The sequence below is a fragment of the Mycteria americana genome, chromosome 1 (assembly GCF_035582795.1).
Source record: "Mycteria americana isolate JAX WOST 10 ecotype Jacksonville Zoo and Gardens chromosome 1, USCA_MyAme_1.0, whole genome shotgun sequence".
In the NCBI taxonomy this organism is placed as follows: domain Eukaryota; kingdom Metazoa; phylum Chordata; class Aves; order Ciconiiformes; family Ciconiidae; genus Mycteria; species Mycteria americana.
In genome coordinates, this window is record NC_134365.1 from 200,526,611 (window position 1) to 200,551,517 (window position 24,907).

Below are 24,907 nucleotides of genomic sequence, written 5' to 3' on the forward strand. Positions count from 1 at the left end.
GTTGCTGAGGCTCCATTCAGTTAAATTTTGAATTCAATATTCACTTTAAGGGAAGAGAAAAACATGTCTCATCTCTTATGGTGTATGGCAAGATAAACATGGAACCTTGGGGGAGATTGAATAACTTGTAGATTTCTGTGTTCTGGTCTGTGGGAAAACTGGTTATAAAGGATTTCAAAAGTTCAAAACATGCTCAGTCTTCAAGTTTGCAATAGTAGGTACAGCCTCTTTAAAAGTAAGAGATGAGGTCAAAGGTTCAAGGTCAAAATTTCAATGTATTTACTCAAAGAGTGTGATAGTGAAGTCAACTGTAAAGATTGTAAGAATTAATAGCTCAAAGCTTTCTCATTTTAATCACTATAGTTTCCCTTCCTCAAAGAGGAGACCAGTCTAATCATTAGCCTAACTAGTTATAGGAACTTGAATCTAATTAATATCTGTGCAGCTATTGGTAATCTCACATTCTTGAAATATTATGTGTCTTAAAAAATCATTGCTACTGCTTTCTTCCATCACAGTACATTGGTGTTCCCTTGCAAATCATACACCTTTGGTGGTTTTAGTAGGGTGCTTGTCTAAGTACATCATGATACTCTTTACCTCCATATTTTGCTATGCTTCATCTTTTGTTGTTCCCCCCCCCCCCCAACCCCCCCCAAATGCAGATGTGTTTTGAAAAGTAGTTTTCATTGTAGCTTCTCATTTTGAGACATTTGGGGCCTAAATCAGCAACACAAAGACCAGAGGACTTGGATAACCTAGTATTAATATCAAGGCACTGTCATCTAAAAGAGTATCAGCAAAGGTTTTGTGGTGTTTGTTTCTTATTCCCCATGGAAGGAGTATATAAGAATCATGCTTTTTAAAAATAAATGCATCTTCATTATATTTTAATTACATATACACCAGTTATTATTTTTCTGCTTAGAGGAAGTTTGACATTGTTTTACATTATTGGTTAAAGATTACAGTATCTGCATGTAAGATTTTTATAAAACTTGTAAAGAAATTTTTGCCATCTCTAGAGTTGAAGAATATTATTTTAATGCTATGAAGCAAGTGGTGTCTCAGCCGACTTGGCTCCATCTTGTTTTCAGGCTTATGGTGCAGTCACATGCAAATCAATATTCTCATGGGACACTTGTCCTCCTTTAAGTGACACAAAAGAGGAAGCTGATCAAAAACTGCCCATTGGAGAAAGATGCCTGCGTTTTGTATTATTGCTTTGTATGTGTCAAGACAGAGGGGACTATATTCTCTCTTTATATCAATGTAATTTAGGTGTAATAGCACTGGAGCAGTAGGTGAAACTGGGGAAAAAAAGGCCCAAGTCTCTACATAGAGGACATTGCTCTTCAAATTTTGGTTGCACGTGTGGTACATGGATTGCTCTTTGAATCCCCAAGCCGAGAAAATAGGACACAGCTAGTCTTGTTACTGTCACTTTGAAAGCTCAGCGGGGAGAGAAGTGCATTTCCAAGTCATGTGAGACTGATAAATGAAAATAAAGGGGCTCGAATGGCAATTATTATCTGAGACTCTCCTCGGGTTTTCAGAGCAGTGCCACACATAGCTCAAAAGAGAGTGGAATGATGTTTTACTGCCATGAATATTCAATGAATCCCAGCTCTTTTGTCTGAATGCCGGGTCCTGAGCAGTCCCACGGCAGCCGTGTCAGGTCTCCATAGTCCCGTAACTTTGCTGCTTGGTTAGATTTTGAGTGTAGTGTTGAAGGAGTCAAGCTCTGCTGAATTTGAAGTCCTTCTGATTTCTCATTTCTTATGTAATAGTTTCCAGGTATTATGAACCTGGATTGACATGCATACACTGTGTCTTATTTCCCAAATCCTCAAGGGAAAGCCCTGCGCCTCTCATCTGAGAGGTAAAATTGGGGCTTTGTAGCAAAACATATGTTCACGTAGCTTTTTGTTTTGTTTTTCTGTTTGTCTTTTCCTTGTGGTACAGGGCCAAGCATACCTACCATAAAACTTTGCTGGAGCAAGTTCAGGAGTTGGAGATGAAGACAAGAGAGCTGGGAAAAGCCATGCTTCGTGATAGTAATGGAAAGAGGTGGGGCAAGTCTATGCTAATATTTAAAACAGACCCTTCTTGTCCTCTTCCCTCCGTGTTTCTCATTCACCATTCAAATCTAATTCCATACAGGGTAAGAAGGCGTCTCTCCTGTATTATTCATTTATTGCTGTTCCTTTTTATATATGTTTGTTGCCTCCACCAAAATCAGCCCTTCCAGTTTCATTTCTCCTGCATTATTGCTGTCAGGCTGTATGAGAAACTGCTGCTCAGTCTCCTGCCTGGTAATATGTAGTGCCATTACCTGGCCACTGGGCCAGACTGGTTTTCAAAGGACTTTGTTGTATGTCATAAAAAAAAAAAATCAATCTGATAGCCATGTCAGGGGAGGGAACCGTCTGCGACTCAGGATATGAAGACAGTTAAACTGTAGCTAAAAGGAGAACTGACTAATCTAGTGTGCCCTACAACTTCATTCAGCCTCACCTTAAGGGGTTTTTTTTATGCTTTTGCTTTTTTCCACTGCAGCTTACAGGCCCCTGCTTTCAGCGTTCTCAGTTTCTCGTTGTGCCTCTCCTTTATATCCACACCATATGGACTTGAACATATTGCTATTATTGAATCTTTCATTGTAAAGGGAGAGTATGTGTTGTGTGGGAACTTTTGTCTCTTCTGAAAGAAGCTAAAGAAAATCGTAGTGAGGCTTTTGCATCCAACAGTTTCATTCACCATCTCAGAATGTGGTTCTGCATCAGCTGGTTGGAAAAGCTCCCCAAGTTCAAAAAGGTTTTAGAACTAACTCTTCTGTTCCTTACACAATATGGCACCACATGACTTGCTAAGAAACTACATGATCATTAAACTGGATTTCAGCAAACCTTATAAACTAGCAAACTGAGTGGAATGGGGCTTTTAAAAGATTTTGTTCTTCTGGGGCAGGGTCATCCTTTGAGCCTTTGATGTCTATTCTAAGGTAAACTAATTGCCATATTGTAGCTGCTGCTAAGATGAGCGGATAGTAGATTTTTCAGCTGCACTTGTGAGTTAATAAGCACTATTTTTAGGGAAAATTATCAGGGAATGAGTCTACCAAGATTATAGTAAACTGAAAAGCTTTAAAAAATGCTTGTGTGAACTTTAATGTGTTTATAAGATGTCCTTGGTGACCAGAGTTCACTTCTCAGAGGCCAAGACAAAGTAAACACAGTGTTATTGATTAAGATCACTTCAAAACACTTGGTATGCTCAGTTTTTTTTTTGAAGCATTTTTCTGCTGTGACTTTTGGATCCTACAAAACACAGTTTATAAATTATGCTCACTTGCAAAAGTCACAAACTGCACATCAAATCATTTAAAAAGAAAAAGCAAACTTTGCAGCACTGGTCAACAAAGGCAACCTTCTATGCCACAATAAAAACCAACACAGATGCCTGAAATTGGGCATTTAATTAAAAATGAGACTTGTTTTTAGAGGGCTGAGCAGACACCTTGAAGTCAGTTGGAGGCAAAGCACTTGGTACCAAAATCAGGTCAGCCTCCCAGGCAGGAAAGGTGTAACGTGGTGGTGTGAGGTGCTGACTGATAAACTGCCTAGATGCCAGGTGAGTGGAATCCAGACCAGCAGAAAACTGGCTGTTCCCAGGCATGTGGCTGTGGTAGTATAAGCCCCTTGGCTGTTGCTGTGGTTCTTATCCATGCATAGGGTGTAAAGCTGCATTGGTGTTGGTTTGTAGCATTTGCATTTTCCTGCCAGTATTTAGTGCCAGGTACTGACAGCCAGAGAGGAGAGCGAGTCAGCTTTTTGCCTGATGAATCTCTGGGTTGCAAGGTGGGTTGACATACTGTTAATATTGAGAGAGACAGTTAGCATTTGATCTGTTTATATGTGTGTGTATGTGTCTCCAAGAACTTGATGGGTTTCTTCTCTGTTTACACACTGTCCTGACTTTCTGTAAATTTAATGGCCATGTTGTAATTCATTCAGATGCTACATGTTTTTGTAGCCTTTTATTTTATTGCATTCTCACTGCAAACTCTTTCATCTGCATTCCTCCTCCATATAGCTTCACTTCATTCTCGAAACGCTTGCATGGAGATGATGTAAGGAATCCCTTCTGGCCTTCCTTCCCATTCTCCCTCCCCCCTTCTTTCCATGCATTTGTTTGTTCTCCTTCCTAATTGCTCCCAGATTTTCTGGGTGGTCCATCTGTGAACTAGATAATGGTAGAGTGCCTCTGCCTGCTAGGAGCTGGTGTGCTGTGCTTGTGATGTGGTCTCCTGAGTGCTCTTCAGAGTTGTTCTGTCTTTTATCTCTTTTGTTTGTCTCCTGGCTCTTTCACACCTGCTAGAAATCATGTGCTTGTCCAAAGGGAAGGGCGAGGGTGGGAAAGAAGCAGAGTGGGAACTTTGTGCAGTTACAGCCTCTCTGGTTCACGTTCTTTTATTTTTTAAAAATTTCCTTGAAGCCGGTGGAAACGAGTGCTGAGATGCGTGTGCTGCTCTCCTCTCCTGCCCGCAGCCCCATTGCTCTTGGGATATTCCTGGTAATGTGACACTATGCAGGAAGGGGAAGGAACCGGAGTCTTCTCACTTCTAATGGAAAGTGGAGAGCTGCATTAAAACTGCACGGGTCCGTCTGTCTGTCACCTCCAAGTAACAGCTTCTCATTTCTAATGGAAAGTGGAGAGCTGCATTAAAACTGCACAGGTCCATCTGTCCGTCACCTCCAAGTAACAGCGTTAGCTCTTGGTTGGAAGTGTTCCTGAAAACACATCCATTAGGTGTTGGTTTGTTCAGGCAGCTGTGGAAGATAAGCTGGCTGTCATCAGGGTCTATTTTCCTGGCCCACATAGTGGACACTATTTTTGTTCAGTGTTTTTCACAAACAAACAACAAAAAATCACACCCAATTACAGATAAGAGAAGGATTTAGGGAGCTAATTGCTTTTATCATTGCCTAGACCTTAGACAAAAAATGAGGTGCAAGATCTGAATGCGTAGGATTAATGTGCTAAACAAAAAGCAGTTCACAAAGCCCAGAAAGCAATGAGTGCATCTAGACTTGCACAACAGGGTGCCAACAGTTTGCTGTGGCTCAGCCGAATTTCTGAGCAGGATTGCACCTGGGTCCTCACTGCGCTTGAGGAAGGAGTGCTGGGAGATCTGCATTGCCACTTGGTACCACAATACGCATATCCTGTTTTAGGTCTTCATCCTGCCAACTGTTCTTGCTAGACCCATTTTTCCAGGTTAATAAAAAAATTTCTTCACTAGTGTTCATTACATCCTTCTGAATCTTAGCCCCTTTGAACAGTTTCTAAAATTGAATTTGCTTGTATCTATCTAAAAAAGCAGATACAAATTTTTGCCTTACCAATGGCAGGGAGCAAACAGCAAGGCAAGTGGTAGATCAGGGAGTGTCTGGTCTGCACAGGGAAGAGCGTCAGCACCCTGAGCACTACAGGTGGGTCCCAAAAACCTGGCGAATAACATCAGAGTGATGCTTGGAGATTATATCAAGCATATTGTTCTGAGCTGTAAAGGGTCATGTTCTCATTTCTCTGTATATCTCATCTGGACAGCTAAAAACTTATTTTTTCATGGAAGATGGGATGATCGCAAAATCAGATGATTCCAGGAGCAGGGGATTTCATCAGGAGAAACAAGTATCTGGAAAACTGGCAACTCCAGAAACAGCTTGAGAAGCAGAGGAGGGAGTTTGCAGTAAGGGGCTGGTGATGGATCCCATGCCATGCTCGCCTGCCTGCTTGTGGAAGATGAGTACCTGCTTGCCCTCCCAGCCTGGCACCCAGCAGTGCTGGGCTGGACTCCAGCCCAGCTGCGATGTGAGCAAGCCTTGGTGCGGGAAGGGAGGAGGGGCTCCCTGGCACTCTCATGTAACAAAGGGCAGGATTTAACACTAAATTTACATGAATTTGGAGAGGTGAGAGGGGCAGCTCGTGTGCCAAAGCAAACATGGACATGTGGAGACACCTGCCCAGCAGTCCTAATCATGTTAACATGCAAGATTTACACAAAGAAAACAAACAGTTTTTCTACAGGTTTGTGTTCAAAAGTGGCATTGAGTTCAGCTGCAGAGATTTTTGTGTCTTTAAATAAGTTTACAACTAAATCTTGGCTCATAAAGGGCCAAATCTTCAAGCCCTCGTTCACTTTTCACTCCATCTAACCTCTCATTGAAGTCAGCAGGAGTTCAGGTGGAGTAAAGCCTGATTAGGGACCAAAGCAAACTTTACTTTGGAAACCCATGTCACTTTATTGCTCTACTGGCCAACTAACAGAGAGCAAGCAAAGCTGTGCAGCACCCTCTTTGTGACAGTAGATTTCCTGTTTCAGAGGGTTTCTCTGTCTTGGAATTGCCAGAGAGCTCACTTTGAAAGTAGATTTTTCGTTGTTTTTCTGTTCTGTTTTTAATCAGTTGGTGGCTGGGATTAGAAGATTATTTCATACTGAAGAACAACGTAGCTTTCACAATTTACGTACTTTACAAGGAGCTGAAGGGCGTGTTTAGGGTGCTGCAGAAAAGTGCCTGCATCACTGAAGTGTTGGGAAGAATTCCTTTGAGTAACTCAGAAATGTGGGAGGCAGTGTCTTTTGTTTGACAAAGGGGAAGGGAAGTGATTACAGAACTAGCGAGGTATAGCTGTGAGCGGCAAGGAAGCATTGCAGTGTGCTTTTGCACAGCATTTTTCAGTATGCCTTTTTATGCTTGCTGCTTTCAGATGCCCACTGCCACCTCTTTCTTTCATCTCCATTTCATAAAATAAATACTGTTTTTCAGTATACCTAAAACAGAGAGTGGAGAGACTGGGGGGAACTGCTGTCTTCAACAAGGAGACCCACTGGTGGAGATTCTCTTTAAGTGCTTTTCACCAGTCTAACTCTGTTGCTTTAGTGAAACGCGCATGACCAGCTCTCACCCTGAGAGCAAGCAGTCTTATTTATCTTAGCCTCGGTTTTATTTGGTGGGTGAGGGCAGATGTCGATCTCATTTCAATAGCTGCGTGACCTGGTAGGTAATCGATGAGCTGACACAGGTACCTGTGGAGACTTGCCCACTCCACAGGTCCCTGGGGAGTAGCAAGAGGAGAACGTGGGAAACCTGACTCAGGCTTGTGGCTGTGCACGGAGCTGAGAGCGGCAGAGCCCTCAGCCTCGCACCGGCAGAAGCAGAAATGGTAAAACAGACTTAACAAACCCATGAATGAGCTGAGGACCTGATCTCATGGTTCCCGAGGAAGAGACGAGCTTTTTCATTAAAATGAAGAGAAAAAAGGCTTGGGCTCATTATATTTCAAAGCACTTTGTCTCTTCGTTGATGCATTTCAAATGACGTCCACTTGAATAGGGAGACCGTGCCACTAAGGCCCCTTCACATCAGCAGGTACAATTAATCTTATCTGAAACAAACTTTCTTGTATTTTCAACTGGTTAAATGGCATTGGATGTTTGGAGCCAAATTTTTGTTTCATGAATGTGTTGACTTCAGCGTATTTACTCAGGATATGCATGACTGTGATCTGAGTCTGGCTCATCCAGTGCAGCTGACCGTAAAATGAGGTTGAAGAGGGGAGAGGTGTGTTTTGGTTTTGAGGTTTCAGAGTCTTTTTATCAAATTTTCCAGATGTTCTTCACACCATTTCTGGGAAGGAAAGGCGAGATTTCTCCACCAGCATACACAACAAAGTGACTGGCATATTTATGATTTTTCCTTGCAGCTTTTCTAGTAAAAAGATATTAGACTCCTTTTACTAGCAAAAAGCACATAAAATGATATCAGTGGGTTTTTTAAAATTCTTTGATTCCATATGGTAAACATTTGTGCATGGTAGGTGGAAAATGCATAATACTTTTTATTTTACACTTGTCCCTTTCTCTCTCCTTCCTGTCCCATATCAGTAAGGAATCATCACATTATTTTCTCATTTTAATATGTACTGTTAATTTCCGGCATTTCTAACCCCTATGTGTGAGGCACTTGAAATTACTAGGTCTGATTCTGCTCCAAGTTGAGCAGTGGGGAGGCTGTGGGGCACAGGTGGGAAGGAGCAGGAGGGCAGAGAGGGTTTCAGAAGCTGGCCAGAGGGATGAAGGGGGAGTTACCGTGTTCCCACTGGCACTGGAGACCCAAGTGCCCAGCTGCTAGCGCAAACCAGTTGGAGCTGACGTGCCCCTTCTCCAGTGCAATTAATTATTTCACATCCTGATTGTGCCTATCATGTAACCTTGAGGGAAATCCAGTGCACAAATGGGGTTAAAACCTGGTGACCTGGAGAAGGATTTAGAGCTGTGATCAAATCTGCTAGCAAAGTCAAAGTTGACGGAGGTACAGTATCAGCACAAGGGCCAAAATGAAGCTGTAAATTGAAAGGAAAGATTAGAAAAAAGAGAACATAACAAGATGAGAGTTAAAACTGATTAAGGGGCCAATCTCTCTGATGCCTAATCCTGAGTTACTGGGTTGGGCACCGGAGATCTCCACAGGGGAGAGAAGAAGAATCTTCCCTCCAGGCTGCACAGCAGGAAAACTGCTCCATAACAACTATTCCAGCCTAATGGCTTCAGCAGTCTGCCTCAGCTTCTCCACTGGCTAACCCCGTCTTGGAAGAGAGGCAGGACAGCCTGCGTTCACGCCTCTGATTCGTGGCAAAGAATAAAGTACTAAGTTAGGGGTAGCAAGGACAAGAAAAGCGAAGTTGTACTAGATATTAAATTTTTAGTGGACAATTACAAAATACTTAAAGGCTTAAAGAAAAGCAATTTGGTTTTTTGCAGATCAACCAAGTGTCCTGGGCTTTGGTCTAAATTGTATCCAGACATTTTCAAAGTTCATCAGTTTTTGTTGTTGCCCTGAGTGGTTCTTTAGCTTTTTTTTTCCTCTAAAGGAAGGGAAGAAAAAACCTGATAGGAGGACTTCAGAGTTTTTGAACACCACAGTAATTTTAACTTTAGTCAAAGTATGTAAGTGGACTTTTTTAAAACCAGAAAGTTTGGAATTTAAAAAAAAAAAAAAAGACCTTTACATAGAGACCAAGCATGGAAAGCTTCAACCTCCAAGGTGACTACTTCTGAAAAAATGAGTGAGTAGGAAAAGAATGTTATAATTGCAACTGTATTGCCACCTTATCTGTAGAGGATACGACCAAGCACCCACTAGAGTAAGTGCAAAGTGAGGCACTTACGGACAAGAAGTAAACAGCACTGATACCAAAAGGAGGATAGCTGAAAAGCAGCAAGCCACACTTAGCCTGTTCTGCTTCTCAGATGTTTAAATTGAGTCAATTCCCACATTTTGGAAAGGCTGAAGGCAAAACTGGGCAGCTTCAACTTTGTGTTAAGTTAGTTGGCTTTGGGACAGCTGACAATGATGCCTGCCGCCCCCCCCCCCAATGCATAAACACATGCTTAATGTTTGCAGTGCTTAGAAATGGAAGGCACTCTAAGCAGAGAGAGATCTCAGTATTTTCTTAGGGTTGTTGCTTTTCAGAGAGGCCTGTGATGTTTAGTGTCTGCTTTTTTTAGATGGTATTTTTAAAAGGTGCTTGGTAATGCTGTCGTCTGTTCAAAGAAGTAGTCTTGGAAAGAAGTTTAGGAATAACAGCCTCAAAAATGAAGGCTAGAATGGATTCTCCAAGTGATTTTAGGAGTCGAAGGAGGGATCTGTTTGGCTTTTCTGCCTTAGGACATCGTTAACGACAAAAGAAAATGTAAATCATTCTTGCTTGTCACCAGAACGAAAAGCTGTGTCCTGCTTTTAGCCATACAACTTTAAGTACCAACTTGAAGAGGATTTTTTGGGCTTAGAGTGGAGAATTGGGTCCCAGAACTCTACATACAGTCCAGGTGCTGCACACAGGGCTGGCTGAAGCTCATGACATGCCTTGGCCTCTGTCTGCTGTTGCAGGGTGGTTCTGCCACTGGCACAAGGTGATGTGGCAACATGGGTAGACTTGCATGCACCTGACATGGGGCCTGCTGCTGCATGCTGGCTGCAGGCTCTCCTTCATGCTGGTGTCCTACATTCAAGCCTCTTGAGATATAATGGGAAAGGAAAGCTGTTTTGGTGAAGTAGCACGGGCCAAATCACAAGCTGTACTGGCAGTGTTTCTCCAGGGCATTGGCAAGGGTCACGGATCCATGGGTTTTTGTTGATGTGGCTGCAGGGCTGGCTTAAGAGTTTCCCAGACCATTCCTTACCAGCCGTGGTCATATTGGCCCATCTTTGCCTTATCTCCTCAGTTGGATCAGCTCAACTGTTTGTGAGTCTATGCGATAAATGAGCTGAAGGAGGTGGGATGGTGTGGGGAGCACTGTCAGGTTCTCTGACCGACTGGTAAGGGCAGGAACCACTTTAGCCATCAGTCACCACAAAGGACGTCCATGGCGCTGCTGCTGAAGTTGCGTGACACTCAACCTTTTCACGTCCAGGCAGGATAAACGACTTCGTCATCTGTGAGCTGAGCTCAGTACTGCATGTTGCAGGCCTGGAGAACTCACCACTACATGGCTGCTTTAAGTATGCTCCAAATGGGTCTTGCAGGGCCACACATCCAGATACATTTGATGCTTAACAGACAAATGTTTGGCTGGATAATATCAAATATAACTCTTAAAGAAGGCAAGTTCCTTAAATAGTTGCCTCCTATCTAGGGAGAGGGAGTTTCTCCTCTGTGGCTGTGACATATACTTGGGAAGCAGCTGGAGAGGAGCTGCTGCATTAACAAGGCCTGGAGATGTTACACCATGGCAGAGCATAAGGCCTCTAGCTTCCCTGGAGAGTTGGCCATTGCTGAACCCTCAGGAAGGACTTGGTGCTCCCTAAAGCCTGGTTGTCTTGGTGCAGGAGTCACCCTGATAGGTAACTTCTTGCACCTCTCAGCCTGCAAGTGGCACAGGCCACGCTTCTGTCTTCATTTCCCTGTGGTTTGTGCCTGGTGACCCTTTGGTTTTCTAGCCATGGTCTGGGTTTTTGTTGATGGCTTGCTGAGTATTTACAGAAGAATACAAAAGGAGCGTGGATTTGGATGTCTCTCTATTTCAGCTGGATTCTGAGTGATTAAGGAGCAGTGTGTGTAGACGCTGACTCTGCAAAGAAAATGCTGATTTTTGTTTTACTGTTTATATGCCTCCGACGCTTCCTTGTGAAATGCTCAGGAGACTTCCTTTGATTACACTGCAGCTTCATTATCAGTAATGCCTGTTTGCCTTTTAAATTAAAAAGACCTCCTACCCTGATTGACCTCATAGTAAAACATTCCTGTAATTCAATGCTAGATAACCAAAAATAACATCTCCCCTTTGTGGACCGAAAGAGAGAAACCAGCAGAAGCCCGCAGTTGCTGCTTTTGCTGTTCTGTAGGAGGGTGATTCCTCTCTGTGATGTCTTCGAAGCCCAGAGGATGGAGGTGTATTTGCTCACTCAGCCAGTCAGGCCTTTCTTCCACAGCCCTGGGTTGTTCTGGCTATTTGAGCATACAGGGTTTTGCTGAACCCTCAGCATTAGTGTAACTTGCATTTGAGATGATTTGCATGCTTTAATTTTGAATTCCTGGTCAGTAAGGATGTTGTTTTTACATTCTTCTTACGCCAAGTCCGTGTTAGTTGTCATCTCTCTGCCTGCTGCATAACTCTAACTCCTCCCTTATGTGAATTGAAGTAATGCACTTGAGTCTAAACTAAAATAAAACAAGTTAAACCAAGGCCTGTGGCTGTGCTGGGGGAGTGCACTCAGCCAGCAGGGAGTATCTGAGGAAGAAAAATAGGTCTCCTCTGGCCAATTACAAAGGTGTGGCCACAGACTCTGCCTGGATTATGGTACTTGCTCTTTGTCCACCAGGACCATGACTGATGCTGTAAGCCTTTAAGCAGCGTTACGCTGCAGGAAAGGTGAGAGATGGAACTTGTGAATAAATCCTCAGGAGTACTTGGTGTGTCCTAGCAGCTGGAGAGGGATCCATGAGTCCCCTCTGCCAGGTCATACCTGGGGAGAAGTCGTAGTGCTCGAACCTCTGGTGGTTCTTTAGAAGAAATTTAATGGAGTTTGAGAACCAAGAGACTGAAATGAAAATGAACAATCTGCTTGTAAATGCTTTGGTGGTTAGGGTTGATCAAAGCTGGAGAAGTCTGTTTCAGACCTTTTTTTCTTGCTCTTCATATTTTATGTTGATGTAACTTTCAGTGACAGAAACATGTCAACACAGAAACAGCAAACTTTCCTGTAAGTTACTGTTTGGAATGTATGGAAGAAATCAATTATTATGTTTTAATTCTAAATTTTAAAAAGGGAGAGAAAAGTATCCTCTTCTCCTCTCAAAATCTAATCCACAGCTAAAGGTGACAGGGACAGAAACTTCCTGATCTTTTACCTTGTGCTTGGCCACATTGGACATTTTGCAAAAACAACAACAACTCCCCTCCCTCCCTCGCTGCTGTCACAGTGCGAGGACAACGCGTTGCAAGACGTTTCTTCCAACAGGAGAGGAATGCAGGCCAGCTAGGGCTTCTTGGGCAACAACATGTTTAACAGAGTACGTGACGGTGGAAGGGAAGAGGTTGAATGAGGGTTTGTCTGCAGCTCCATTTGAAAATGCATATGGGTAGGAGGGAGACTGTGGAGTTAAGGGCAGAATTTCAGCCTAAGCTTTGGAGGGTTTTCTGTTTCAAACCAAGCTGTACAATGATTTACCTGTTGCTAAATGCTGCAGCAGCACTGTAGGATAGAAGAAACAGTGACGTTGCACCTGCAGGCAGTAGGGTGAGGGGGTTTGTAGCTATTCAGATGACAGGAAAAACAGCTGCATGCTTTCTTGTCCTTACCCACGGACGTATGTATCTTGCTTGCCCTCTGGGCTTACCCATGGATGCTGGCTATCTTGCACTGAAGAGCCACGCCTCTGCCACGGGTTCTTTGCGTGTTTTTAAGGCACAGGGATAGCAGCTGGGACATGTGCTTCTGTGTTTTATTTGTGTCATCTTTAGCAGCCCTGGTAAGGCTTCACTAGTAGCTCAGTTCTTCTAGAAAGTGGAAAAGCAGAAACAAAACCAAATCATTTCATATGTGTGTATCTCACTGAATTCTGAGTAATCCAGAAGGGCAGCAAGTTAAAACCAGTGGCAACTAAGTGTTTGTGCCCATTTGCTGTGCCTGTGCTGTCTCCTTTAGTAAATCATAACAAAACACAAACTCATTTCTTAAGAGTTCAGTTCTTGTAAGAGAAGGGGGGCCCTGAATTTTTTTTTTTAACTGGGCTATGTGTGTGTTTTCTCAGGGAAGATCCAATTTTAAGAGACACCTGCATCCACTTTAACCTTCCCTCCTTTGTGCGCCCTGCTTTTACCACCAGCCAATTAGTGGACTCAGGAGGACATTCTGGGTCAAGCTATACCAAGTACCGCAAATCCTCATTAACGCTAATTAGTGCTCAGTAGGTTAATTGGTGGTGAAGCTCATCTTTTTTTAATTACTTGAGCAAATGAGCCAGTGGGACCTTGTGGTCAGCTTTGAATTATTCTGTTTGTTTTGATGCACCTCATTTGAATGTGTAAAGCCAGATGTTTGTTGCTTAGATTTACGGGTTATTTGCTTTTGTGAGGGGCGAGAAGAAGGGAACACAGAAAAATAAAATGAAGGTCTCCGTTGACACCTTAGAACAATTCAGGTACGAAAATGGAAGAGTCATTTTATTCATGGAATGGCAAATATTGTTATGAAATAACATGTTGCCTTTAGTTTACCTTTTGATTTGTCATTCACTTAATGAATTCATGTAATGTTGTTAGTGCAGACTTCCAGGCAGACAGAAATCATCTTGACCCTCTTAGGAAGCCATTGCAAAGGTATTCCTGGCACAAGGTATTCTTTATTATTGATAGCAACTGAATCTGGTTTCAGATGACATGAGTAATGACTTTTTTTAATCCATTTTTTCATAGTAACCCTCCAAATTGGGACATTTTTAATAGTTTGTGTACTAAGCTATCCTTTGTTTTGTTTAGTTCAAAGCATTTTGTGTGTGTCCGTTGTCCTTCATATAATTATAGATAGATGGTCTCTCTCCCTTACCCTTTCTGAGGTCACTAACTAACCAACTGAAGCATATTTCACTGTCACTTTCCAGGTCACTGACCACCCATAAGGATGTCTCTGTGATTTCTTCCGTTCTGACACCATTTTTGAGGTCCTGAGTATGAACGCAACTATATCCAATATTCAGAGTATGATTTCATGATCTCTTATCCTTTTGCCTCAATGCATCTTAAGATGCCATCCTTAGACCCCATGGGAGGGCTTAGGCACTGGCTCTGAGTCACTGGAAAGCAGAATTAACACTTAAAATCATGGCTGATACTTGCGACTGATTTACAAGCAATATTTCTGTGAGCAAGGCCTAACTGGGTGCCCTCGAGTCTGATGTCATCATTAGTTTTGCATCAAAGTGTGAGGGAGACTGAGGAAGTCTTCACTTTGTTATCTGGAGCAGACAAAAACCTTTTGTGAAAGCAGGGACTCTGTTGGTATCAGTGCAAACACTTTAGTTAAGAAACCCACTTAACTTTGCTTTTCTTTCCTTTCAGGCCTTGTATTGGGAGATCTGGTATCTGTTGTTAAATCAAATACTCATCCATTTCAGAAGAGCTGTGTTGCATTTACCTCTATGTATTAAGAGCTCATTTTATAGTACTTGACTGGCCTTGACTTGCAGTCTGTTTCATCATCGCTTGTACTTAAGCCACAAATGCTCTAATTCTTCCATGACTTTTTCTTTCTCTGCATAGATGCGATCCAATATAATTTCCCAAATGGGAAAATCAGACGTGACTTCAGTTTTGAAATTGTTGGTTATGATTAGCAGTATCAAAGATAGTCTAGCTTGGCTTCCTTAGAGCTGCAGTGTGTCACTCATGTTCAGAAGTCCCTTGACAGCACACTTTCCTCTACATGTTGCACATAGAAGCCTGAGGAGCTAACCATTATCGGCCTGTAGCAGATACCATCCTGCACTTCGTCTGTTGCTGTGTGGTAGACAGGCAGATGAAGAATTTGTTCCTCATGCCTTTTGCTGCTGTGGTTAATTCCATTCTCAGTGTAAGAATTTTGTGGCAGATGTTGCTTAATTGTCCCTTAGAACAAATATTTTTGATTGGTTTAAGATTCCTTTTTTAAGCCATCTATCCAAAACCACTTTCTGGTTCTCCTACTGAGATGAGAAAAACCCTACCTGTATGCTCTTTGTCTGCAGAATATGAACAAGTCATTCACAGGACAGCAGTAGGTTCAGACAGTGTTTCACTACACTTACCAGTCAGTAGACTGTAGTTAGACAAGTTACCCAGCAGTCCTCTGCAATCAGCAGGAGGTTGCACAATACAGCATTGCTAGTTTGCACGTGCACTGGTAATGATTGATTCTGCAGGCTGTCAACTTTGTAAGCCTGTTAAAGGTTAGAGAAATCTCATGTCTTGCTTTGTGCCTGCCATCCCCTTACCTGGTGATTCTTTGTAGTACCTGCTTTCTCTTACGCTGCCTGCTTTGAGCAGTTGGAGATGTCTTTGTGTATGTGCTTGATTTTCTTACAGCTAGCTGGTCTTTGGTTTTTTTAACCAGTTGGATCTTCCAAGAGCTTTAGAAGCTTCCATGCTGTAACCCTGGTTTTAGTGGAAACCTGTGATCCTTTCTTCTTTGCATGCGTACAGATCTCATGATCTAAGAGCTCTTAAAGATTGTTTGACAGTCTCAGTTGGTATCTATAGTTTTGCTTCCAAATCTGTTACCAACTTCTATTTTATACTGAGGGAATACTACTGAGTGCAGGCTGGGAGCGCAACCTGGCCTCTCTGTTGCAGGTGTGATTCTGTGGTGCCAAGGGAAGGAGGGGAAGAGACCGAGTGTCTGAAAATGCTGACAGTTTGTAAAGATTTTAAGTAGGGGTCCATAGGCTGTACAAGTTTCTAGTTTTCAGGTGTCTGAGCTTAGAGACCACAGGAAAAAGAGAAGAATTCCCCCCTTTCTTTCATGGACATCTCATTATGCACTGAACAGAGGACTATGAGCCTGGATATTACCCTAATGGACTATTAAGTGGAATATAAGCCTGCATGGCTGGATTACATATTACAGGCATCTCAGAGATTCTTTGGTTACTTTCTTGTTTTAAGTTAGTAAACTGCTTCAATGAAAGGGAGTTGTTTGTTTAAAGCTGTTGTAAGCTTGTTGACAGCAGCAGCTGTGCTTGCTGGGATTTCCATTCCATATACCAAATGTATGTGAATTTGTAATCTAACCCAAGAAAGATATCAACGTTGGCATTCAGATGTGTATCCATGTTTGCAGCATAACCAGTGGAATTACTGGTTGTGAATAAAGATGTGAAAGAACAAGCAGACTGTGAAAATGGAAACACAGTGTAAGTGTGGTGCAAAGGGGATAAAGACACTGCAAGGAGCTGCACTAGCAAACAGACCCCTTTTATGCACTGGCTCCATCTCAGTATTAGGAACAAGGGTGAGATGGAAAAAAACCAACCCAGTCGCAGAGGAACTTTGAACTAAAATAGACTGTAATATCTTTTTCAAAATAATCTGATATATAACAATTATTTGAGGCTCCAGTGCAATGAGATTTGGACACCTACATTATTTTAAAACCCCATTGAATTCAGTGGGACTTGTATACGTAATTAAGTGCTTTGAAAGGTTGGGATCTTAGCTATTGTTTGTTAATTCTGGGCATAAAGTTCGTGATGAAATGAGTCATGTTTTTAATAAAAATCAGAGTGGAGAGTGTCTCTAATGATTTGTGTACATATGTTAAACCTATTGTAAGCATACTGTATTTTTCACCTTAAGTTTGTATTTTCAGTTTCTGTAAATTCAGCAATAATTTTTCAGGCCTTTGACAGGAACTGTGTAAACCAAAGGGGTTTTTAATCAAAAACTGGATAGAAAGTTTTATTTCCAGTATGGGAGGTAAAGAAGAGAGTGTTCTTTAGAAGACAATTAACTAAGGGTCCCACCTTTGGTTGCTTCAGGCTGTTCTGCAGGTGTGATAGAAGCCTTTTACCATGTGCTAAGCCACAATGCTTTGCTCCTTCTCTCTAAGGCAGTTTTTGGGTGCCATGGTTCATGTACGTAATGCTAAAGTGAAATCTTTTTAATGTTCCATATCACTTGATGTGAGACTTCTGATATGGTTTGTAATAATTTATAGGCATCGGACATTCAGAAATCACAATGATGGTACTATTAGGGATGGATTAACTAAATGTAAACTTATACAAAGTGGCCTTAGAAAGGAGGAGTTTCCATTATTAGAGAGTTCTCTTGATAATGTGCAGTTTAAAGAAAGAAAAAACTATTTTTTCATGCTACAACCATCTTAAATACTGACAAAGTCAAAGCTGCCAAGTACTTTAAATACAGTTGACTTTTACCTTGAAATTGTCTGGTTACTCACTGGTATATTTTTTTTCTCTCCCTCAGCATGAACGAACGTGATCATTTGTTAAAAAGGCTTGGCAGGAAAACTCCTCCGAGCCTTTTCCGTGCTCATTCTGTCCAGCAAAGTGTATCACGTAAGTAGTGGATCATGTATGCATGTGTGTTTCACAGCAGTCAGTCCCAGATGAGTGAAGCAAAGGGTGATTATTTTTTAATTAAATTGTAGGTAGAGATAATCTAGTGCAGAGGCTGAACTGCCAAGCAAGACACACAAATTTGGAAGTGGAAATAGTGTATTTGGCCTTAGGCAAGTGGAGCTCAAACGTGGATAATTCCCTAGGATCCAATCTACAGGCCCAAATGACAAAATCCCAATATTCAGGTTCTCTAAATGTAAAATCCTGATAGTCTCAATAATACTGTAAAGTCAAAAACTCTGCAGGATAAAATAAATGTTGTGATAGAGCCTAGCTTAAGTAGAAATGTTTTTTTTATGAAAAGTCATATTAGCTGTGGTTAGCTGAGAATACAGCGATGTTTAAGGGATGCCAGTTGGGGATTCTGTGTGTTTCTGATGAGGAAAGACATGGCATGCAGAGCTGCTTCTCTCCTCTCCCTCTTTGTCCTCTGCTGGGAGAAGAGATGCCATGTCACATCTTGCTACTGCTGCTATTTGGAATAATTTGCATTTCTTGTTGGTGTAGAGGTCATCCATTTATTCATCTTCCTAGAGGAATGTGCGACAGGCCTTGATCTGCTGGACCTGATGTTTTTCTGTCAGCGCTAGCAAGGCTTCCACAGCGTTAAAAATAATCTTAACAGCTCTGCAGGCCAGATAGACTGAAGAACCATGCTGTCTTGAGGGACCAGGGAGTCCAGTCAACCCCTTCTAGTGGTAAAATGCAGTCTCTCTTGTGATTAAACCGGTGGTCAAAATATGCTCATCTTACTCAAGAAAATAGCGCCCCAGCATGCAGTACTGCTGCACACAGGACAAGGAGCAGGCACTCAGGATTTGGGTTTCGTATTGCCATTGCAGTGAGAAGTGACACCCCTGACAGTTTAAGAATCCCAGGGAAGTCAAATCTCATTGCTGGCTGTGTTGTCTTCGGTAACAGAACTGTTGTGGTTCAGGCCATGGAGGCAGGGCTGGGATTTGAGAACCCGAATGCCTGAGGTACTCCTGTTTTCCATGGGGAATTTGACTAGAAGGGGGGAAACAGTGACGATCTGCTAGTCTTTGTCCTTCATAGAGCTGTTGCAAGGCCATCACTGTCAAGGGATGTAGGGTCTTTAGCGATCAATCCCATTGCTCATGGGAAGAGGCTGGTGTGCAGAGCAGCCCTGTGGACCATGTGCTCCTGCCAGGATTTAATCCTTTGTGTCAAGGAGCCAGGGATGCTGGTGGCAGCACAGCTTTGGGCATGAAAACATGCTCTTTGAGGAGATTCCAAAGGCGATGATTGGCAGAAGAAATCCATAAAATGCATAAATAAATTGCTGTCAGAGTAGTCTGCTGTAGAGACTTACCACAGTGCAGAAGGGAGCTACACCAGTGGTGACTAGTCAGACTTGATATATGCTTATAGTCTGGTAGAACACATCATCAGCTTGTTAGTAGGTGAATAGCTATTGGGAAAGAAAAATGAGATATCAAAATAAATGCTAATTTGGATAGCCAGCTTCCCTATAAATGCAAATGATTAAGTGCTAAATGAGTCAGGCCAGTCAGGACAGGTTACAATTGGCCGTCTGTTTTTCACATGAATGTAAATTTTGATTGTGAAGCTGTTAGGATTGAAAGACGCTTTTTATGGCATATCCATGACTCTTTAAAACTTCTGTCATCTCTTGTCAAATGTTATTTTCCAGTGTTGCATAGCTGCTATATGTACAAGGCCATGTGAAATCCAGGGAACATATGTGCTGTTTTCACAACCCTAAATTGTACAACTGTTTACTAAATGCTGGAAATCTTCAAAGCAAAGGGTTGATGAATAGGGCAGTAGCCTTGACATGCTGGGCCAATATCTTAAATCACACTACAAGCGCTCTGTTTGAAGTCTTGAACTGTTCATATGTTTCCACCAGGCTCCAAGTTCCCAGCCTGTGAAGGCCACTTCTTCCAAAAATTGCTTGTGTGGCTTCAGCTCAGAATCTGACACTTGCATATAAAGCAGGAAAATGGTTTGTTTAGTGAGAGCTGACAAAGGCTTAAGAAAATCAATTGCCTTGGTCCCAACAAGGAAGGAAAATGGGATTAAATTTCTTAGCACAGACTGTACAGATGCAGTACTGGTTTGAGAGTCACTTTATTTTTGACAACAACTGTTTCCAAATTTTTGGAGATGAAACAATGCCTAAATAGCTTTTTTTCCAGTCACATGGAAAGGAGAAAAATTTCATGGGGAGTTTCAGGGCTACTACTAGCGGTCTATGGTGGGAGGAAAAAGATGACTGAGTAAGTCTGCAGAGCCCTGTATCAAAAGGCAGAAGCTCACTCGGTGTGTTTCCTTAGCTCTCTGTTGGCAACCCAGCCCCTCTCCGAAAGCATTAGCACAGCACAAAACCTTCAGGCAGGATGTGTGGCTGGGGTGCTCCCGTACAGCACCAGGCTTTGGCGGATTCAGCCCTCAAAGTGGGGGGCACAGCCACACAGCCAGTGCCAGCCAGGATTAGTCTCTTAAACGCCTTCTCCCAGTAAAGAAACTGACTCAGAGTGACTGCCTTGGAGAGTGGTCCCTGTCCATCTGGAAGGGTATGCCCTTAAAGTGTGTAAGACCTTCATGGCTGTTTTTCTTGCTCTGGCTTTGGTTTTGTGTTCCTGAATCATGTAGAGCTGTCAGAAGCATGAAAGAAATCTGTTTACTAACTGTACTGTCAAAGATCATGTGGTTCCTTCCTACCAGTATAACTTCTGGGAAGCTTTATGAAAACTTTAAAAAAAAAAAAAAAAAAGTGAAGTTCCTGTTGGATGGCATTGTCATGAGACTTTAGTGGAAGAGTTTTATATGGTTGTCAAGCCCATGTGCTAACATAAAACCATCTCAGTGGAATCCTCTAGGCAGTGGTGATGACACTGGCCTCCAGGCTTGGTGTAGCTCCTGGTGAAGGTGCCTGGTGAAATTGGAGATTGCCAGTTGCCATCTGCTTTTTAAAGCCTCTTGAGAGTGAGCAGGAAATGCCACTGGGCTCCTCTCAGACGTGTCTTTGGAACCTTACCTTTAGTGTGCTGTGGGGTTCACACTTGAGGGAAGGAGCAATAATGACTCCCAAAAGCTCTCCCTCTCAGAGGGTTTTCTGGCAATAAGGTTTTCTCTAGGTGAGCTTTCTCCAAGTCTCCATCCAAGTTCATGTCTTTTTTTTTTTTTTCCTTTTTCCTGTGACTTTGTGAAAGTAGCATCTCCTTTAGACAAGCTCTGTAGATACAAAAGATGGTTCTTGACCTCCCCTTTCTTTCTGCATGACTGACCTGTGCCCCCAGAGCCTCACCAGCAGGATGGGAAGGGTGATGCTCCCCACTTGCTCAGGTACCCTCAGGCCTGTCCATCTCTAAGGAAAATCCCATACCATCCCTATAGTACAGTTTCCCTCCTGTAATTCAGAATACCCCCTGCCAGTGTTTAGTTTCCATTTGTCTCAGCATGCTCTTAAAAACAGCTGAATCCCGCTCTCATTAAGCACTGCTCCGGCTGAACTCCCCCTGAAATGTGGAGAGCCATGCCTGAATGAGGATTACTGCACTTGGCCCAGATTTCCTATGCTAGCAAAGAAAATCCCTCTTCCTTTGACAGAATATGGTGATTGCATAGAGTAAATCTGAACGCACAGCGTATGGTTTGCATCTTATTAATCAATGGAGAAAAAGCACCTGTCATCCGAGGTTCATTTCACAGTATGGGGGCTGGCGAATAATAAATAATAATAATGTGTTCATGCTGAGGGCTCTAATCCCACCATTTATTCTCCACTAGCAGACACCTTCTTCCTCTCACTTTTCTGCTGGTGCATTTTGATTTGAAAAACAACAGGGTAGCTACTTGAGATGCTTTTTAAACTCCACGTCCTCTTATCTTGCGTTTGAAATATAATAGACATTCTCTATTTTTTCCAAGCTACATATTTGTTGACTATCAAGTGGAGTTGCAATCTCTTAAAATCAACTTAAGAAAAAGAAATAGGAATAATTAGTTTAGAATTGATGCTGTGGCATCTAGCTCGGTTTTCTACATGCAAATACCAGTAGGTTAGTATCTGAGACGAAAGAGATGGGACCGTTTGTCAGGAGTTCCTCTTGGGTCCTTTAGGAAACACAGGCATAGTTTATTAGCAGAGAAATCAATGATTTCTGTAAGCATTAGTCAAAATGTTCAAGATTTAAAGCAGCTCTCACTTTCTGAGGATAAGTGGAAGAAGGTTGCCAGGGAAGTCAAAGCTGAGTTAGCATTTACTGTTTAATTGGTAAATGTGAACTGCAACATCATAGAAATCTCCTTAAAAACTATGCAGAACCAGACGTTTGGCCTGAGAGAGAATCTGGCTGGCCAAGTGATACCCTAACATTGATCTTTATTATGTCAGAGAGATTTTTGGTATCTAAGAAGCAACATTTCCTAAAAGAGATTTTAAAAAAAAAAAAAAAAAAAAAAAAATTAAAAAAGCCCGTCCCGTGTCGTGTGTCCCCCCGTCCCCCCCCCCCCCCAACCCTAAAACTTAATTTTAGTGGATTTGAATCTGGGCATTTTTCTCCAAAGGCAAACAACATGATGGTAAAATGCATTTTATACTTTGGACTATACTAAACCATAATACCACTGCATGTATGAAATGGTGAAATGCTGTGGAAGGCAAGGTTTCTAACAGGCTTCCAGTGAGAACTGCCCTCTTGGTGGTTGGGACAGACAGTTCAGGTGTATCAGAGGAGAGTGCAAGGAGTAGGAGGCCTCTAAAATAAATCCCTGAAGTGACTAAAACTGTATGCAGTCCTTCCATGAGCAGATTTTCTGGAATAAAAAGAGCGCTCTGGACCCTTGCTGGTCCTGGAAGCTGTTGCATGTGAGTGAGCTGTTGAGCTTGTGCAGCGTTACTGTCCGTGTTCAAGACACATGCATGGAGATGGTTTCTCTAATCCAGCATTGCACAGACCAGAATAGTCATTGCAGTGAACAGAAACCCAATGGGAGACTAGATTCTGATCTACTAATAGAATATCAAAGCTTTAAAAAAAACCCCAACAGGATGCTTTTAAAATTCAGTAGGTTGCCTGATAATATCAGGTAAGAGTGAAACCTTAGATTTGATGAGAACGTGAATCTCCTCTTAACAAATGAGCCCCACTGACAGATATTCAAAAGTACACCTTTCCTCCATTAATAGGAAGTCTCTGAGTACAAAAGTCCTTCCTTCTACGACAGCCGTGAGTGGGTTGTGCCCAGAAAGCCCCAAAGAAATGTGCTCCTTCTTTGGGCTGCTGCAGGACAGCTGAACAATGAGGGCCTTGTTCCCAGGGCAGGCTCATAGGTGTGGCTTTAAAACCGGAGTTGGGGGAAAAGTTCAAACTTCCGAAAATTTCCCTAGTAACTGGCAGATGGAAACTTTCATTGTTTTTGGATGGGGTCTGAAAATAGTGGAAATGTAGAGCTGCTCGGGGAGTGCGGGTGGGACTTGAGCATTCACAGAGTTCTGACTCCACAAGGCACGATCAGCTGCCTGAACAGCTTGAAGCTCGATTTTAATTGTAATGTGAATAAAAAAAAAAGTAATATGAACTCATCTTCCTGTATAGAGATCAACAGGAAAAGTTTTAAATGAACTGCCAAATGTTGAGCTTCAACTGAGTAGGGCAGTGTGCAAGTATGGGGGTCACGGCCTTTCCCATGACGTACGCACAAAACCCTCACTGCTGATATTTCGGGATGGATTGAGAACATGAGGATGTAAGGATATCCCTCATTCTTAACCACTGATCATCTTAGCCTGAAATTTTTTGCTGTGGTAAGGTGTTTTCTACTGGTGTGAAAGTGGCGAATGTATTTCTTTGCAAAGCCAGTGCAAAATGCAATCAGAGTGCTTGGGCTGCCTGGCTGTTTATAGTCCTGTGCTAGCACTGGAAATAAGCAGGTCATGGAAAGGTAGCTGGGGTTGACGGGCTCCGTGCACTCGTGTGGTCAGTGCTGGATTTGCGGTAGTTATGGCAGCTGAAGAATGTACTGCGCTGAATGATCTTACTGGATAAGTAAATATAGCAAAACCATCTTGATACAGACCAGGTTGTGGGGCATGGGCCTCAGCCTTTTTAGGGCTTAAGCTTGCAGTCTTTGACCAGGTTGACTTTCCATTGAGAATTTAGCCAAAAAAGCTAACAGTATGCTGGCCCTTAGTGTGGAACAAACCTACTTGGAGGTATTTGTTTCAGTGTGAACCTACCCTTTTTTAAATGAAAGCCTGTTTTGTAAATCGTATTGCCTTTGCAATTATCCAGCATGCACATACTTTTTTCCAAAAGACTGTTTGCATTTTGTGAATGTATTCTGTGAACCTTCAGCTAGAGGCAGGAAAAACTTACCTGTACCTCTGTAGCTGTATGTATATTGGCATGGAATTGCTCAGGGAAAAAAAATGGGATGCTGGGATGATCGGTCACATAACCAAATCAAAGTTCATACTGTCCTGCAGTCACTCCAGGAGGGAGATGTGACTGGAGTTAGTTCTGGATGATGTATTTCTGTTTGAATCCCCTCCATTTACTGGCAAAGACCTCCTACCGTGCTTGTGGTTCAGGTCAGCTAACCTGCTGATAGTGTGCTCTCCTGCTAAGGGAGCGTGTGTTCTGCCTTAAGAGTTCCAATCTACAGCAAAGTCCCTGTGGCTTCAGAGGTGACGTTTACCTGCATTCTGTGAGAGAGGAGACGACCTTCCACATTAATTGAATAGTGGTCATCCCTAGCGTTGTGGGACTCTCTTCCCAGCAGCTTACAGCTGTATAGGAGTTGCTGACCACCCTCCCTGTGCAGGCATCAGCCAGAGGAAAAGATCTAGGAGTGCCTGAGCATCTGTGCTTGGCTCACATGGTGCCAAGTTGGTTGTCAAGGTGAAGGTTTAACAAGCCTCACTCAGGGATACAGTTCATTTCTGGCCTTCTGGGCTTCTCCTGGCTGCCAGCATCAGTCGCCTGCTTCAAAGCAGGCTGCATTCAGGCCCATGGGGAGCAAATTCAGCACCAAGCTGCTTAGGGTCCTCGCATTCCTCTTGCCTTAAGAGGGTGTTCAGCCCTGTGTGCCTTTCTGTCACAGGGTCCCTCTGTGTTGTGCTCTAGCCTTATCTCACCTCAGTACCTGATCTAGGAGGGGGAATACGTCTTAAGCCTGTTAAGGGAGGACTCCTGAAAGACATTTGCTAGGTCTCTGGGTAGTAATTGGG

The 24,907-nt window shown here is 42.7% G+C and overlaps 1 protein-coding gene across 2 annotated transcripts in view; it reads left to right on the top strand.

The window, feature by feature from the left end:
- Window positions 1-24,907, top strand: part of ATP8A2 (ATPase phospholipid transporting 8A2) — a 309,679-nt gene that overhangs the window by 276,239 nt on the left and 8,533 nt on the right. For both annotated transcript variants that reach the window (XM_075490877.1, XM_075490875.1), the window contains 2 exons: window positions 1,966-2,070; window positions 17,531-17,622. In XM_075490877.1, coding sequence (XP_075346992.1) covers window positions 1,966-2,070; window positions 17,531-17,622 — 197 coding nt within the window. The remainder of the gene's footprint in view (window positions 1-1,965; window positions 2,071-17,530; window positions 17,623-24,907) is intronic.